At 42.4% G+C, this 18,921-nt stretch overlaps 1 protein-coding gene across 1 annotated transcript; it reads right to left on the bottom strand.

The window, feature by feature from the left end:
* Positions 1-363: 363 nt before the first annotated feature.
* RBBP7 (RB binding protein 7, chromatin remodeling factor) lies at positions 364-9,160 on the bottom strand. The gene is made up of 12 exons (XM_056329228.1): positions 9,003-9,160; positions 8,565-8,709; positions 6,411-6,553; positions 5,756-5,929; positions 5,329-5,444; positions 4,579-4,739; positions 4,020-4,146; positions 3,849-3,926; positions 2,623-2,699; positions 2,118-2,175; positions 1,248-1,358; positions 364-530 (listed from the first exon to the last, which is right to left on the bottom strand). The coding sequence occupies exons 1-12, from the start codon at positions 9,016-9,018 to the stop codon at positions 462-464; spliced, it is 1,275 nt and encodes a 424-aa protein (XP_056185203.1). The 5' UTR covers positions 9,019-9,160; the 3' UTR covers positions 364-461.
* Between the last annotated feature and the right edge of the window lie 9,761 nt (positions 9,161-18,921).

Genomic DNA, 18,921 nt, shown 5'->3' with positions numbered 1-18,921 from the left:
AAAAGTGTTGTGTAAAAGTGAAAAGTTCTTTTTACTTAATAATTTTTTTCTTTGCACCCTTCTGAGTGGGAAGAGTGACGATTTTACTTTTATTTACAGGAACCCACAAAGTTTATTTAAAAATATAGACATAGGTATTAAGTCATTCTTATTTTCCCTAAAAGTTAATTGCTGTACAGTACACAAAGCAAAAAGTGCCCAAATAACCAACAGTATCCCACGACAACTTGGCTTTACAAGGTTTTCATGCCTGAATAAGTGTATTTTTATGTAATGCTTTTGCCCAGTGCTTGTTTTTGGTTTTGGGTTGTTTGGTTTTTTTGTTGTTTGGTTGGTTTTTTTTTGGGGGGGGGGGGGGTGGGGGGGGGTGGGGTGTTAGCTTTTTTGGTTTTTTCTTAGATGTATACAGTAGTCAAATTATATTACTATGTCACACCCAGGATTTCCTTAAGGAAGAAAAGTTACATTCCTTGACCCTCCAGTTCAGCTGCTGCTATATCTGGTTCTTCATCATTGTAAATGTTTTCTGCCTAAAGACACAACATATTACAAATAGTAGACACAGTGATTTTTAAACAACATTCTTCAAGAAAAAACTTGATAATATCAAGGCAGCACAGACATCATCCCCTTCTTAAAGGGACCTGCTCCCTACCTTTTCTTAAAGGGCAACCAAATCTAGGAAAGTGCACACAGTGGCTAGACTTCAGCAGCTGTCTTCTCACAGCATAAGCATTTCATCATTAGCCTTACCATGAATATTTTATTTGGACTTGTTTTGTGTGTTCAGACTGAAGTTGAAATAAGTTAAAGAACAGGTATAAAAACCCAGAAGCCTGACCTGTGACACATACTCAAGTCCGTTACTTTTTAACTCAGTTTTCCCAGGTTGCTTTATTCCACATTTATAAGATAACTGATCAAATTCCTCTAACATAAAATAATATGGTTAAAAGGCATCTTGCTTCACAGTCAACACACGGGGGAAGAGGGGAAGAGGAGGTCTTGGCTAGTATTGGATGTAAGTTTGTAACTGCCACATTCAAGTCAAGAATTAGCTAGCTGTTGCATTTATTCAGATTGTTTTAGACTTTTCTTTTGGAAGTCTTACTCTCTAATCAGTGTCAGAAGTACACGGGATAGACTACTTTCAGTCACTGAGGACACAAGCTGCCCTAAGAAGAACAAGCCATTTGTGTTTCATTTACGCAACTTCAGAGTAAGTCAAGAGCAGTTGTGACACTCACCATTTGCCATATCTGCATTATGTTGTCCTCCGATACAGAACAGATCACCCAAGGCTCATTAGGATTCCAACTGAAGTCTGAAATTTTGGCAGTGTGTCCTCCATGAATAAACTGTTAAAAAAATCCACAAGTTTCAGTAAGCCACTTCATCTCTAGAGAGAAATCTGTTAACACCTGAGATTTAGAAGTTAAATTCATCATGCTGATGACTACACAAAGAAGAAAAACTTGCTACTAGAGTCACAAGTGCATGTGAAACAGCGCATTCCATTCACTGCTTATGGACACAGATGAAATTGCCAAAACAGCGTTTAAGATGACAGTTCCTACTGTTATTGGCAACAACCAACTGACATCCTCAAAATGGTGCTACTTCACACAAGGTTGGGCTATGAAATCCATCTATATTTCATATTCATTACCTCATCTAATTATATGAGCACTTATACACAGGAAAACCAAACTATAAGCATTTTTGTTTGGTTCCTAAGGAAGCAAACCAAAACATAAGCCTTTGTACCTTCTCCATCAGTAAGGTTAGCTGTATGGGACCTAATCAGTCTAATGCAAGATAAACAATTTGAGGCCCTGGCTTTACACGCACGTAGTTATAGAAAAGTACCAACAAGCATATGGCTAAATTTTAAATATGTTCAACAACAAAGATGTGTAAATCACGTCCAGGACAGCTTTGAAAAAAATCACTACCTTTAGATTTGAACAGAGGAAGACTACCGCAAGTTAGAGCAATGTATTGAAAATTGGGGAGGTAAAAAGATTTATGAACTGCTGCAGCTTTAGTAGCACAGTCACAAGGCATCATACTGCCATATAGCACGTCAACAGACTGAAACCTGAACAGAAATATACCAGCAGCTCAGGAGGCCCATCTTCTGCATCTTCTGCGGACTGCTCTTCTCCAATTTTACTGTAAGAAAGTAGTTTATATGTTTTATTAATAATGAAAATTGCATCCTGTATCAGCTTAACAGTTCTTAGCCTTCATTTCCAGTATTTGCTTTTGCTATGTTTTTTTCTCCCCGTCAAATAACTATAAACCTCAGGTATAAAACATCAACTGTTTGGCATTACCATTACTGAAATAGCATCTAACTTGTGAAGCAGTTAGAAATCACTTACTACTAAAGGCAACAGAAAAAAATTCTATTAGCAAGAAATCCTCACATAGAAGTAACCTTAGAAGTACCATACTGCTTCTACTGTATACCCAGAAGACCAGGTCCAAAATAAGCAAGCAAGGAGGGCTAAAGAGCAGCACAAAACGTTTTCCAAATAAAGCACATCTGCAGCCCTTTTTTTTTTTTTTTTAACCATCTGTTGATATATACACTAAAAGAAAGGAACCACTCTTCACCTTAGATCCCATACATTAAGCCGACGATCAGTACCACTTGAAGCAAGAATTGTTTCATTATGAGGAGACCAGTGAACCTATTGAAAGAAGACAACTTGACTGGAGCAGTTACTGATTCCTAAAGCATATCCTGAATAACCATTACCAGCACCTGGCCACTAATTTTCAACAGCTTACAAAGTTTCTTCCAGCACAAAGGATATTCTATAGCTCAAATGGAGTGCTTTAAAGCCTCATGATTTCTCAAATCAAACAGCCAACATTATTTCACTGTTGCAGATCTACCACACCATGAAACTCATCTAAAATTCACTGTTACTTGCACTTATAAACAGGTAGAGTTCACAACACTAATTTGACCTTAAGTCCTCTCTACAGCAGACATTTTAAGGAACCCTTCTACCTGTACTGAAGGTACTTGCAAACTCCCAGTATCTTTTTAGCAATAAGTTATTGACTACTTCCTTCAAGGTCAAGTGGGGAAAGGCAGAGAGAAACTATTTGGTACTGTGTCTCAGCACTAGCAAAACTATCAAACTGGACCAAGGTCTTTTACCATCTCATACCAACACACTCTTCATTGCCAGTCCCTCTGCTGCCTTCTCCTAGTCTCACCTCACGCAGGGCACTTGATCTCTCTCCTCTCTGCTTCTTCCTCCTCTCTCCCTCAGCTGCTCTCTCTTCATTGGCTGCCCAACCTCTTAACAGCACCAGCCATAGCTGCACCTTATCTACATCAGCCAATCCACAGTTGTATATTATCAATGCTAATTAACCCAGCTTCATTCCTCTACAATTCCCCCTTTTTTCTTTTTTTCTTTTTAACAATTCATACCTCATGTTTTTAACAATCATCACAACCTTTTTACAAATAAACTTTTCATACAGTCCTCTATAATCCCTCTACAATTCCCCCTTTTTCTTTTCCTTTTTAACATTTCATACCTTATGTTTTTAACAATCATCACAACCTTTTTACAAACAAACTTTTCATACCAGCATACTCTTCATGCCAGTCCCTCTGCTGCCTAGTCGCTCCTCACCCAGGATGCACTCACTCTCTCCTCTCTCTACAGTACTGTCCGTATGTGTTAAACATTAAACAGTGAATTTTGGTTCAACAGACTTCTTTATTGTGGTTGGTCACCGCATGAAAATCTACATCTTCTTGTCCAAGTCAGTACTCTTCTAGCTTTTTCTACAGCTTATGAGAAAAGTTTACCCACCTGAAAAATTTCATCTTTATGAGACTCAAAAGAATGGAGTTTCAATTTTAAGTTTCGAAGATCCCATAGGGCCACCGTCTGGGGGAAGTAACAAGAAATTGTTTTTACTATAATGGCTATGTAACTATAATCTAGAATACTTAAGAATTTAAAGTATACACAAGTAAAAACCTTGTCAGCAGAACCAGTTGCTAGAATGAACTCGCTGTAAGGATTGAAGGACAGACAGTTGACCTCAGCTGTATGAGCATCTACAGAATGACTTGGCTTGGATGTGGTATTAGATCTTGTGTCCCAACTGTTGCAACAAAGGGTTTGGGGAAGCGTGAGAGGCAGGGAGGAGAGAAAAAGAGCAAACAAATGTTACATTTTCATAGGAGGTTCTTTTTCACTAGACTACACATTAGTTTAAGAGACTACATTACTACTAAATCTAAGTCTGAAGCTATAGTTTTTATTCCAGAACCCTGCAGTATTTTGTGTCTACTTTACATGAGCAGTTTGCACCAGGAAGCCGACATACATACTAATCACATCTTATTTTCAGATGATGTGAACACATTAAATGACATGCAGACTTCTGTGATTCTGCAGCATTGCTGTAGTTGATTGCACTGAAGAGCTACATAAGATCCTTTCAGAATTCGGATTTTTTACCCAAGCGTTCTGGACTGGTTCACTAACAGCACACAGCAGGCACGAGCCAGAAACTGCTCTAACCCCAACTTACATCATCAGCTTCTGATCATCCGCCACTGATCCAAACAGAGATTCATGGAGCAGATGCCATGCCACATCTTCTACCACTGCAGAGTGCCCAGTAAAGATTGCTTTCGCATCAACAACGTTGCCTTCTTTTGGTCCAGCACTTATATCCCATAAACACACAGTCTGTAAGTAAGAGTCATATTCTATTGTTATATGGACTCGGACTGTATTATCTTTCAAATAAATAATCAATCACATTCTACATATAAACAGAGAGATGACACTCCTGAAACAGTTCTTGGTTTTTGAAAAGGAACACTTATATAGCAGAAGCGAGCTAAGTTACCAATCAGTTTTCTGCAAATTCAAGGCACAAGTATTATTTATAAAGTCACAAAAGCAATTTACACTTTCGAAGCCCACAAAGAAGTTTATAAGCTGTTAGTTCAACTGTCTTTGAGAGTCTTACTAATTTATGGTCTCAGACCCAAGCCAATCTAAAGGGCTGTTAGACGAGAGTTTCTTCCAGCAGAAAACTACACAAACATTCTGCTGTTAGTTCATCAAGAACATTACACAGAACTGGTTGTTGATTATAGCCTGACATCAACTGACAGCCTTTAGAAATGTAACTACAATATGTGATAGCTTCCCCCATAACAACATACAGCTACACTAAGTCAGGTTTTCCCTAACTATCTATTACACCATAAATTAGGAGGGGCTGTTTGACTGGGTTTTTTTAAATAGGGGAAAGGATTTGGTTTTTTACGTGATCATCTGATGCACTGAGAAGATGTCCACTCAAATTTGAGTTCCATGATAAGCCATAGCCTTCCTTCTGGTGCCCTCTTAATCTAAGGTCAGGATTACACTCTCCACTTGGGTCTGAAAGAGAATAAATTCCTTCCATTTAGCTTCACCTTGCACATCAATCCATAAGAGCATCATTATCAACCAAGAACTTTGTTTCTGTTGCAACAACCCCATTTTATAAATCAGCCTTTTAGGACAGTGCTGCTTCTATTAAGATTCTCTTACTATACTGCACATAACCAGGCGATTAAAAGTCACCAAAGATATGGGCCTTCTCATCTGTATTGCAGAGCCCATCACCTCTCCTCCCAATTACAGTCAAATACTAGTTTACTTCTCAATGACAAGAGGCATTTAGCTTAACTTCAAGGAGAGTGACCCACCTGGTTTTGGAAGATGTTTAGTGTAGTCAAATACCAACACATCAGCAGATGGTGTTTTTGTAGCAATGACGCAGGGATTCTGTGGCATATAACGAGCACGGTTTACTTCACCTTCATGGTTAATTTTAATCTCCGTTTCAATTTTTCCAGTCACAGATCCAAAGCCACCAAACTCTACATTTATCAGAAAAAAGTCAGTTCATCACACCAACTATTTTGAATGGGTGAAACAGTATTTCATGCTATCTCCCCCCATTCCAAGAAACGGTAGTAAGTATCTTACCATAACACAATAAAGCCTATGAAAGACTAGCACCACATGACCAACAGCATTAACACTTTAGATATTTTGTATCCTCTATGATACAAACTCTTCCAGAGCTTTAGTCTCTGTTTGAGATAGATATCACCTATCAGTTTTCACCACAACTGACAGAGCTGGTAGAAATGCTAGTAAGGATTGTATATCATAACATTACCCAAATTCTTCTGAAATAAAAAGTTTCCTCTTTTTAGACACAATTAATGATCCAGAATGAGCGTGAACTGGTAAGTATATGCCAGCTTTAGTATTTAACAGAAAGTTAGAATATTATTAGACAGAACACTTAGTAATTATTGCTAAAACATAATCTAAGAATGCACGCATGTCTACCTCCTTTCTCACTGTCATGCTGCGAAGCATCAAACTGATCATCATTGGGAATCTGGACTCTTGCAACAACCAGGTGGTTCTGTTCATCAGATGTGTGTGTTCCCAAAACCAGCCAGTGTAGAGCATAATCCTTTCCTTCTGGCCTGTTTAGAATAATAAATGCATGGAATAAAGTTATGTGCTTAGTACCAGAAGTTTGATAGCTAACGTCAATAACACTCAAGATCCAAACTTCTTCAGGAAGCTAGAAAAAGAGAGACTCATGTAAGAGATCCTTTCCTTTGTCACAAAAGGCTTGTGCAATCAAGTGAACTAGACTGATATAAGGAAGCCGAAGATACAGCCAGCAAGGCTACAGTGACAATACAAGTCAGTAAACATTGCTACTATGGCTTGAAAGGGACGATTACAATTTGCACAGTAGTTAAATGTGACACTAATACCTATAGATTCTGTCTTTTTTCCCCCCTAACAGTGACATAGTATTGATTTAAAAGCACTCAATACTACTGCCTATAAAACACAAATACTGAGGACAAGTGCCAACCTATTCTAGTTATCTCTTTTAGAAGCTTTTACCAGTTATTATTTAATTTCAGAAGGTAATTTTTAAACACTGTACAAATCCTAGCCAAACAGAATAGAATTTCTCTTCTGGTACTTAAATGCAATATGCAGTAATAAGCGCAAGTCTGGATGGGCAGTGCCATGGATCTCTGAAAGGAAAAATGTGAACAGTCAGAACCAAGTAACTTCTGCATTCTTGAAAGAACAAGCTAATTACACTGTCTGAATCCAAGCAAACAGGAATCATTTGGGCAATCATAAACCACCACAGGTATTACTACACCATTTCCAAGGAATCAAAATGCATTTTGAGGGGACAAGAAAAATAAGAAACAAAACAAAAAACACACAATGCACATGCACTTACTTGCATCAGGAACAGGTGTCCCATCATGTCAGGTGCCATACAAAGAGACAGTCCTTGCCTTAAATGGCTTATATATTTTGACACTGGATAATTGGAAATACCAGGTTTTAAATTGAATATTAAGTCAATCTGCAAAATACGAGGCAAGCAGAAGTGTTCCTCATAAGGGCTCCACACCCTCAAATCCCCGCTTCATTTTCTCCATGCCACGACTAGTTAGCTCACATCTCTCAACATCTTCCCCAAACATTCTGGTATACAAAATTAAGTGATCATCTAACCACCAAGTATAACATTACATATATAAGGTGGATTTTTAGAGAAAAGACACCATCCTGTTATTATTGCACAAGCTTTACACGTTATCATATCTTGTAAACTGGATACAGCTAGGTTTTAACACCACAAGGGACCCAGTCCTTGCCCACTACATCAATGGAGCCCTGAGCAGTTACCATGCAATTTGAATTCTACAGCAGCTGGCACATGAACAGATCTTCTTCCTATCTTAAAAATTCTTTAAGAGATTAACCAGTGAGCCCACAGTTTTTCAGGGGGAGGTAAAAGAATGGGAAAATTAAAATACATGAAGTCAACAGTGTGCCAAGGACGGAACTAGGACATGAACCAGTCTTTGAACAATATTCTCTTAAATAAGTCCAGAATTAAAACAAACAAAAAAAAAGAGGTAGATACTATAGCTCCTACAAAACAGTAATCTGTAATGCACATGAGGGAAAAAAAAAAAAAAAGTCCTCAAGAAAAAAAGGGATGTACATTTAGTACATAGATTTCTGTAGTACATAGAAATCATTTAGTACATAGATTTCCCTGATCAGAATTAACCACAGAAGAGTGTTAGGTCTCCTGTGTCATTAAATTGAGAAAGATTTCTCTCCTCATACCTCACAACATCTTCTGCTCAGCTAAGTTAGAGTTCTATAAAGCACCAAATTGAGCCTTTTTTCCCTCAAAGCTTCTGCATACCCCAAGGGGTTTTTTAATCATAAGCAAAATAAAGTGTTACAAGCTCACAAAGAGACCCGAATTATTCTCACTTTGCATGGTTTCTACCCTCAAGTTACTTGGCAGACATGGTTGACAGAGGGAGAAAGAGCAGCGAAGCAAGCAATTGCACAGAGCCTCAGCTCCTGCTCTGCAAACTAAGTAAATGAGCAGCTGAGCCCTGTGCCTCCCCGGCTTCTCTTCCCTGCTCTCACCTGGTCACATCAGGCAACCACTGCACGGTGAGGCTGGGCCACTCCAGGGCATGTGTCATCACCAGGTCGTACAAGAAGGGGGTGTTTTTCTTCCAGATCTTGTACTCCTCGCTGATGACGCGCTCCTCCACCGTGTCCTCCAGCGCTGCGGGAAGGGAAGAGCTGAAGCAGGCGGCCAGCCGGGCCCGGGGGGGGGGGGGGGGCGCCTCGGCCCGGGGCTATGCCAGGGAGGGGGCGGGGGAGGAGAGGGGGTCCCGAAGCGCTCTCAGGGGCGGCCGGACAACCGCAACCGCCCCACCCCCGCTACCACCCCGTCGGCAGCTCCCCGGAGAGGACGCCCGGAGCGCCTCGGCCCCGCCACGCCACCCACACCCCCTCAGGCACTCGCGTCCCCACCCCTCCGCCCCGCCGGGGAGAGGGACAAGGCGGGTCTCCTACCGTCCTTGCTCGCCATTTTGGGTGCCCGCACAGGCGAGGGACGGCGCGGGCGGCGGCTAGCGGCAGCCGGGCGGGGGGAGAGCGGGCCCCGCCGCCCAGGGCCCCACCGGCTCTAACCCGCGCCTCGTACCACCGCGCGTGCGCGGCCGGCGGGCCCGCGGCACCACCGCGGCCAATGGGGTGGGCGGAAGGGCTGCGGGGGCGGGCGGCGGGGCGCGCGGGGCGGGAGGGGCGCTCCAATCAGGCGCTGGCGCGCGTTGAGCCCACGCGGGGCGGGGCGGGGCGGGGCCGCCCTAACGGGCGGGAGCGCGCGGGGTCCGCCCGGAAGGGCCGGTGGGCGGGGCCGCGGGGGCGGCGGTGCCGCAGGGGTGCCCGGCCGCGGCCCCGCGGGGGCTGACGCTGCGGCGGTGCGCTGGCCCCGGGATAGCGGGGCGGCGGAGGGGGCGGGGCGGCGGAGGGGGCGGGGCCGGGCGGGGCCAGGCGGCCGCAGGCGCGCAGGGTTTGCGGGCTGGGGAAGGCCCGGCCGCGCCTCGGCCGCGAGGTGGGGCTGTAGGTAAAGCAGCTCCGCCGAGGGGCCTGTGTTCGGTGTGTCTGGGCTAATAAACCCTGAATTACAGGAACACCTCCGACAATACTCCCACTTTTCAACCAGAAGTCTGCCCGTGAAAGTGGCTTCAGGGGCCAAAGCTGAGCAGTCACTGTTTTTCAGCAATGGTGCTGCAGAGAACGTCGCTTAATTTCCTCGGAGAAATGCATGTCTGAACTACTTGTTAGTTGCAGTTACAGCGTGGGAGACGCTGAACTGCGTTACTGACTCCTCAGCCACTCGGTATCAGTCTTACGAGAGGTTTACATTCTGTTGCTGACTGCTGTGGCGTGTGACACAGCCATGCACAAACAAGCATACAGCTTTGCCACCAGTGCCGCCCAGCCCGGCTGTTCTCTCAGCCCAGCCGTCACTAACCAAAGGACCGTCCGGTCCGACTGCTCTCTTTTCGGCCTGAAAGACCCATGTGCGCCACAGGTAACAGCCTTAACCAGGGCAGGTCCTTCTGGCAGCTGATAACACTTCCCAGCGGAACAACGGAAACAGGCAGTTGGGAAGCAGGCCAGATTCTCCCAAATCCTGCTGAAGAGTCAAGGGACTTTTTTGCTGCCAAAGTGCGTGGGTTGTCTTGCCATGTTGTGACACAATGTAAAGATGAATTGCCGCTTTAGTATTAAACTCGGAGATGAATCCTGCATCAGCCAAGGCTCACATGCCTTGGGTCCCAGAAGTGGGGGCAACGAGCTTTGTGGTGGAGCTGGCTGTGCTCAGCTAGAGGTGGTGGCAGGAGAGAGGGGAACACGCAGCCAAATGAGAGCTGACATGTTTTAACTTCCTTCTATGAGGACACCCTGTGTGGGCTGAGCCTTCTATGGTCTGGACTCCAGTATTTCAAGCACGGAATCCAATTATGGAAACTGTCTGTGTCTAGGGGAGGCTGGAGAGTCGGAGGCTGGTAATAGCAGCCAAAGGCTGCAGCATGGGAATCAGGGAAGAGGGCTGAGGTCGACAGCTAGCTCCTCAAACGGGGAGTCTTCCCCAATGAACTGTTGCTTTTTTGGCCACTGCTGAAAAACAGAAATCTTTTGGTGAAGTTAAATGACTATGTGTTAATATTCTCCTTAAACCTGCACAAACTGGAATTAAGGCAACACATGGCTTGCTTATTAAAAATGAGAATCTTGTGAAATTAATTGGAAGCCGCAACATAATCCGCTACATAGGAGTGCACGGGTGACTGTTAACACACAAAGCCTTGATCATACAAAAGGGGTTACCAGTTCACCTTTGGCAATGCTTACTATTTGTTTTGGTATTTGCTGCCAAGTATGTGTCTACCCAAACAAAGTGCTGAGGCCTTCCTAAAATGTTGGAGAGTGAAGACCGAACCTTTCAGAGTCTGCCTGTTGTTACAGAGCGTTGATCACTTAAACCTCAGGTACTGCATAAAGGAAATCTCTTGTCAGGCTTCCTGGCTTTACGTGACCTCTGTCAGCTGTCACTGAAGGGTGGTTGCACAACCCCTTGAAAGATCAAGCCTGTATGAGCATTTGGGTGGAGTGCTGCTTGTGCCTTTTGCTGTAAGAAACAGTATTTGTTGCCACAGCTCACCTGGAACATGGTTGGGAAAATGTGAGTTAGTTTTAGAAAATGATAAACAAAATTGTCCTTCAATGATGTCATGTAGGGCTTGGCTGACCTACAAGTGAAGAGAGGAATTGCTCCCTGACCCTCCACGAAGTTTTGCAGACTCTGTTTAGGATCTGCAAAGCTTTGGTGAACAAAACCTGTCACACCTATGTATCAAAACAGTTGGTAAGTGACCAGCACAGTTGTCTTCTCCTTGTTAGCAAGTAGTTGCACACATTTTCTTTTAATTTAAATCCACACACCAAAAATCCTTTGAAGTGCTTTTCTCCCATTGAGATTGTCATGGAAAGACAATTTATAAACAGTACAGCTATCAAAGAAGGCACATCATGGACTTTCAGGCTGGTTATTTGCAATTCATCAGCATGGTCATACCTGTGACCACACATCTAAAACATATCCTTTGATTCCCACACTTTGTAAGGAAAGTAATTATCCAAGGCCATTGTTCATCTCTTGCAGTATGTGTAAAATGTACAATAAATTAGTTTTGAAGTAAAAGAGTGACTAGAATCATAAGCTTTATTTTATTAAGCTATACTTCTTTCAAACTAAGCACCAAGTATTGCATTTTCTTTTCAGTAGAAAAAAAAATCTGCCCCTTGCATCCTCAATCGTATGCGCTGCATCGTGCTTCAGATTGCCAGATATACTTATGAAGAATTATATGCACTTGCTAATTTTCAGCTTGAAGACATATATGCTGATTTGTTAGTCTGCGAAGAATTAGCTGGCTTCCTGATGCTTGTGTGTCTTACAGATTATGCAGAGCTGATGGATGGCCATAGAACAACCCAGCATGACCATCTCAGTCAGAAAATTGTTTAAAGAAAATCAAATTTGTGCAAAACCTCAAAATTGCCCATCGGAAAAGTAAAGTAGCAGCCTCAGCATTTATTATTCTCTAATGTATTTGCTGTCGTTACATCGTCTCAGTAGCCTGTTTGGAATAAAGCATGATTTTCATCAAACATGCAGATAAGAAAAGCACACCTCAGTTTAATTGATGCAAAGATGCATTCAGAATTTCTTGAAATCTGACCGTGTTTGTTTTCTCCACTGCTGACCCAGTATTTCTTTGTATTTAGCTAGCAATTATTATCTCCCCAGTATAAATCACACCTAACCAATGCCCTGCTGTAACAGAAAATCTTGAGCTATAGCAGCGTGGCACTGTCTTGGACTTTCCTGTTCCCAGTGACATGCAGTTTGGGATTTGTCTGATGACAGCATGTCTCTGGCAGTTCACTTCTAAATAGGCTGGGCTCTGTTTCATCCTGATATGCAACATATGTATGCTGCACAGACATGTGCAAATGATAGCTTTTGCTTTGCAATGAATAAAGTACATTTGTAGGGATGTCAGTACTTAGGGAAAGGCATGACTCACTTGGATTGTATCCAGCACTGTAGACAAATACTCCTCTTGCACCTTCTAGGCGGGACTGTTCCCACTATTGGGATGCTGTAGTGGGAACTCACAATCCGCATGTTTTAGATAACTAGCACTGTTTGTCACACTTTCAGCTAACTGTTGTAAATTGTACTGAACTTCACACTGCAAATGAGAAGCAATCCTACGACAGTCTTGCGCATTCCTTTGGTATTCAGGATTTTACAGTGTGTTACCTTTGATGTACAATATGTTTATGTTGGAATGTACAAACTAAGCTTGTTCTCATGTAACAAGCCCATCCTTCCCCTCCTGAAATAGAATTGACATTGCAGTAAGCCCAGACTAATACATCCAACCCTGCTGAACACTTTTTTGTTGCTTGCAATGGATATGGCAGCATTCCCTTGACACCTAGGCTTGCTGGGCTATTTCTGTGCTCTGTGGCATTTGCTTGGCATTTTCTATGCATTTCTTTAACAATTCCATACAGAATGGCAGGTAAATTATTTGAGAAATAGATATCAGCATTACATAGCTGGCTTGGAACTGGTGGAATTACTGAGGAGCTGGGGAGTACGTAGTTTTTAACAGGTCATCTTATGAAACAGTGCTGCAATATGTGCTGGTTTGCATGCTATACATTTCCAAGAGGATGTCAGATGTGCTTTCATTGTATAGTCCGCTATAGTTCTGCAGCCTACTGGCCTGGACAGATTGTTGCCGATATGTGGAGTCTGCAGACCTGTAGGGATATTTAAAGAAATGGCAGAGAATATTTTGTTCGGCAGAAAATACTTTGGCTTTTAGATAGAAGTTACAGACGTGCAAATTTGTACAACAATTTATTTTCATAAATGTATAAATGCTTAAATGAATGCTAACAGGCAGATTTTCAATAAAATGGAAGGAGACATCTGACTTCTGAAGCTTCCTGCATTTGGTTCAGTGGAGTTCCTTATTGCTTGTATCCCTTGGAGTCCCTGGCCTCCCTCCTTGTGATCTCAGAGGAACTTGGGGAGCAGGGATGGGGTAGTTCAAAGCCTGTGCCTGGGACACAAGTATCAGAGGAGACTGTAATCCAGAAGCTGCTGTTTTCAGTTATATGGCAAAAAGTCAAGGCAAACTGCCACTCTCAGCAATGTGCTGAAGCATCGTGAACCACAGGAAAGTCTAAGCCTTCTGTGCCAAAGAAGGTGAAAGGGTGATGTTTATCATAATCCGTTTCCTCTTCACCTTCCACTCTAGGGGTTAAAAGCCTCTGCCAGTGTTCAGTGAAGGGAAGTGATCTCTGCTCTTGCCTTCTGATCTTTGGGAATGCCTCTCCCCACCTGAGCTGCCTGGTCTTCTTTTTTAGAGACTCCTCTGAGGTCACCATATGGTTTCTTTCTTTGTTCTTCACTCTTACTCTTTTGAGACTTGATGCAATTAATAACGACATTATCTTCAAGGTTCTGAATATCTGAGAGGTGAATCCACTGAGACAGGAACTACACCAAGCTGTTTTACCTCACTGATCTTTTTCTGCGGTAATGAAGATTTTTGTTTGTTCTGTTTGATTTACTCAGTTGTTACAGCAGAACACCCTCAGGTGCAGTCTTTGGAAGCTCTAGAGATCTTGAACTTTATATACACTCTTCTTTCCAAGTGTTTTGAATACTGAGAACCACAGTACCGCACAGAGTATGTAGTAACAGGTAGGTGTTATGTCAGATGACTGTACAGCTTTTTACTTTGGGAGGCAGAGGCTGGGGCCAGATTAGCTGTGGATTCACAGTGTGTTAGGGCCATCATATAGGGGGAGAAGGAACAGGCAGGTAGAAGTTCTGCTGAGACCAGGTTGGTGCCTGTTTACATTTCTGCGGTCAGTTCTAAAACTGGTGGGTACCCAAGCGTCTTAGGAGTACCCAGCAAATAAACTGTGCTGACGTTTATGCTTGTTACTCCCAGTGGTGTCTGCAGCTAACGTGGCATAGATGCCTGTTCAAAAATCGGAGAAAAGGAAAATAGCAGCACTGCCCTGTCAGGTCAGAATGCTACTTGAACATGTTCTGCAGTTAGCAGTCTGTCTTCTGTTCCCTGCGGGCCAGTTTAAAGTTCATCATGCTGTTAATGCCATTTTGCAATACGTTTCAGGATATGTTTTTATGAACAGCTCAAGCAAGTCTAAGACCATAATAATGCTAAGAAGAGTAGACCTGATCTCCCCTCTTGCTAGCCACTCTTCTGCCCCTGCCCTTGTGTCAGTGCCAACATTCACGTGGTCAAGGGGGAGCTGATTCAGGTCCCCAGTCTAGCTGATTTATTTTTTTTAGCAGAGTTGGTTTTCAGTCGGGTGATCAGGGTGAGCATACTCGCTACGAGTCTTCCTGGTCTTAAACCTGGCACAGAGGGGAGCACATGGCCAAGGGCAAGAGCAGGGATGGCTCCACTCAGGCTCTGGTTTCAGATTAGTTTGCGCCGCTTGTGAGATTGCACCACAGGCCATGCAAGTCAATAGTGTTAGCACTTTACTGCTAGTTCACTGCCGTGTCTGGAGTGTTCAGCTCCCTAAACAGCCAGGTAGCAGTGTTGTCTCTCTGCCCCTTGCCTGTCCTCTGTAGAGAAAGAAGGTGAAAACTCCATTCACATGCTTTCATATCATGGTGTGGGAGGAAAGCTTTAAAATTTCTAGTTACTGGTATAAACTAAATCTAGTATATAACTGGTATAAAATCTAGTTACTGGGATATGTAACTAGGACTTCAGTGGGAGACAACTGAGCTAAATATGAGTACAGGGATTCCCAGGATCATGGGACACCATTGAGACCTTACTTGGCATGCATTTAAAATATTCTTCAAAGAGATTTTGTAAAGGAAAAAGGTTTTAACAAAATTGCTGCTTTGCTGAGAGGCAGCACAACTGGATCAAATTAAATAAAACCTGAATTTTAAAAGCATCTTGTGATTTGAGATACTTCAGAGAGCCTCTTAAAAAGGTGTTTGAGACTGAACATCCATCAACTGAGGAAATCCCTAACGCCAGAGAGTTTAGAAAAATCTAAGCTTTCATGTTTGAACTATTTCTCCATGCAGCTGGAAATCTAATGTAAACAGGGCCTAAGCAACTTGGCCAAAGTAATTTTGGGAATCAGAACTGCTGGCTGCTAATCCTAGCTCAGGTTTCTAGCCACATGCCCAGAATGCTAACGTTTGGCTTTATTATTTTGTGGTTTTCCTGTAGTCTCTGCTGTGAGGTACATTGGGGGAACAGTAGAGCAGTGACGACTGTTAGCATAACACCTCTGCCCTCTTTCTTAAGAAGGACCTGTTTTTTGCTGAAGCTTAGGAGGACAAGTACAGACTACATGATAACATATTTCTGTGTGAGAAATCATTTTTGGCTCTCTCTCACTTTAAAAAAACATTGCACATAGGAGGTTAAAGAGAGTGTGAATAACCTGTTTCCTTTTTGGAAGAGTGATGCCGATGCAGTACATTGGATGCCAGGATGGCTTTGTTATTAGTTATGTGTTATCACTACATCCGCATATCACAGTCACAGGTCAGCACCTGATTCTGTCAGCACTCTACAGACACCATAGGAAGATGTCAATTATTGACCTGAAGATTTGTCTTACTCTTAGATTTTGAGAATAAGACAATTGGATACTAGAAGATGGAACTGTGCAACGTGACAATTATTGGTGAGCAAAAAAAGCAGTTCTCATGAAGACATAATATAGAAAGAGAATTTGGAAGAAACCAAAGTAGCTTTGTGAATGCTTATGGGAGAGCTGTGCCCAGGTGAAACAAGGGATAGATAACTTTTCAGATAATGCCTTTTTATTATTTTTTTTTTTCTTTAGGTTAGCTCCCAAAAGAGTTGCTCTAGAACCTTGGCTGTAAGTCTTCTGGGGTTAACATTAACATTTTAATTTGGACCAGGAGTGAACTTTTGAAGCAAACCTTCTGACTAACCCCACTTAGTGCACACTGGTTTACATGACAGACTGGTCACAGAGCACATGCACTGGAGTCTTTTTGAGTGAAACTAAATTAGAAATACGTTCCATCTGCCAATGAGGGGGTCAGACGTACAGAACCAGACAAGAGATAATCCAAAGCAATTTTTAAAAATCCCACAAACGTATTTAACGTGGAGTCAAGATCCTCAAAATCAATTGCTTTACAGATCCACTCCTATTGCATGGTACTACTTGCTAGTATAGACATACATTTTCTTGTTTCTTTTATATTTTTTGTGGAAAGGAATGGAGCTTTTTGATAGACTTTCAAGAGCTCTTTGCTTATGTTTCTTAAGTATGCTGGTATCCAATCACCTGTAACATCTCAGTGGCATTTGCTCAGGTAGCATCAAATATTTTGCTTAGTATTTGCAGTGAAATTGTACCTATTTCAGGACAAAGTTTCTAGATTCACAGGAAGCATTTTGTAAGCTAAAATGGCATATATTGAAGGTAAATCTGAAATGCCTTCTCAGCATTTTGGCAGTGGCACATATGGATACAAACAGCTAAAGATAGTGAGGGTCAGAAATTCTGTCTCAGGATTTTGGCTTGAAAAGTGAGAATTTTAAAATATATGTTACAGATTTTCACAGAATATTTGGAAATACTTTTCCCTCTTTCCCATGTGTGGCCATAGAGTCATTTGCCAGTCTCTCCTTTGCCAGTCTCTCCTCCCCACGTACTTGGCTCTGCAATCGAAATACCTAGGGGCAGTATACTGTTGATCTTGTTTGTGTTTTATTAAAGGCCAGCACACTTTCAGGTCCTACAGAAGAGGTCAGAAGAGAAATATCCTGGTAACACATGGAACATAAAGAGATGAGGTGGTGGGCAGAAATGTGGAAACATTCCTCTGTCTCCATACACTTAGGGAGAGAGAAGGGAAGAGTTTACCACAAGTTGTTAAGGGGTAATGTAGCAGACTCTCACAATCAACCACAGGGAAAAGGAGGGCCCAGAGGAGTGAAACCTGCTTCTTCCCTCAGACTTTACTTGGACTGGTACAGCTGCCCACAGCCTCTCCTATAGTGCTGCAACTTACGCCTTACATAGGTACGAGGTGGTGGTCAGAGAAGGTGGTCACAGAAGAATCCCAATTTCATTGGGGCTGAACTGCAAGAATTAAGGACGATAAATTTCACCACCTGTCACCACAAATCCCAGGCACATTTATTCAACAAAGCCTTTGTAATACAATACAAATAAGTAACAACATAGGCACTTAACAACAGGAGGAAAAAAAAAGTCATGCTAAAATCAAAAGCACAGAACTCTCCTTCTAAGAAGGGATAAAAGACGACTAAACTGCTTGTTACAGGTGTCAGGTCACCCTTGTAATTCATTCTTAAAAGGACTTAAAAATGTGCTACAAAGACAATAAAACTATTTTAATAGAATAGAATCCTCAAAATACATTAGATTTGAGTAGTATTTTTCTAAGCAACTGATAACGCTGTAAAGTGTGTTGTTCACATAACAATGCAAAATTAAGTCTTTGTAAAGACCTGTTCTGAGTGGGTGTGGGGTAGGGCCACAGTGGCAATATGCCATGATGCCGGGTTTTTTCCAGACATCAGCTTGCCCCTCTTTTTCTGGGAGAGCAGCAGCTTGCAGGAAGCCTCAGAAGTGCCATAGTAGCTAATGTCTCAGAGCAAAGCAAGCAATCAGCTGCTGCCACTGAAATCTTGCAAGTGCTGGGCAGCAAGTTGGTTTGGGAGTTGGTGCCATGCAGGAAGGCACTATGCTATTCAGGATTCTAATTTCTGTTTAGGATGCAGAAGGACCTTGATCTTTCTGCATAAGACATAGAATTCCAATGGGTCTTGGACCAGACCTCTGCTAACAGGGTCATGTTTGATCACTTCAGAAATTCTAAGTAGCAGAGAGAATTTGTGTTAAAGAGAAAAAAAACCAAAGCCTTTTTGGCACAGTTTTTGCTGCTGAGCTAAGAGAAAAGAAATAGAGGAGCCTACTTAAAAATGTTAGTGAATATGCTGCATAGCAACTAATGTTTGGTTTATTGCATAGAGTAGTGCTGAAATACACATAGGGGTTACAGCATGCTGCAACTAATTTTCTCATGGGAAAATGACACTGAAAGCACTCAGAGTATATCTGAGCCTGCAGCTGGGTGAAGATGTATCCAACTAAACCTCACACCAGCAAATGCTATGAAATTGTGTGGAAGTGGGCAATTGGCTATATTTCTATATTTTTTAAAAGACATTAAGTATCTGGGATTGTGTGTGTGTGTGTATGTGTGCATGTATTGCTTTCCAGTGATATTGCCCATTTCTCCCCCAAAAGAAGCAGATGT

Source organism: Falco biarmicus, chromosome 2 (genome assembly GCF_023638135.1).
Source record: "Falco biarmicus isolate bFalBia1 chromosome 2, bFalBia1.pri, whole genome shotgun sequence".
NCBI classification, from domain to species: domain Eukaryota; kingdom Metazoa; phylum Chordata; class Aves; order Falconiformes; family Falconidae; genus Falco; species Falco biarmicus.
The sequence above is the reverse complement of the archived record's forward strand: the minus strand, read 5'-3'. Positions and strand labels throughout refer to the sequence as shown.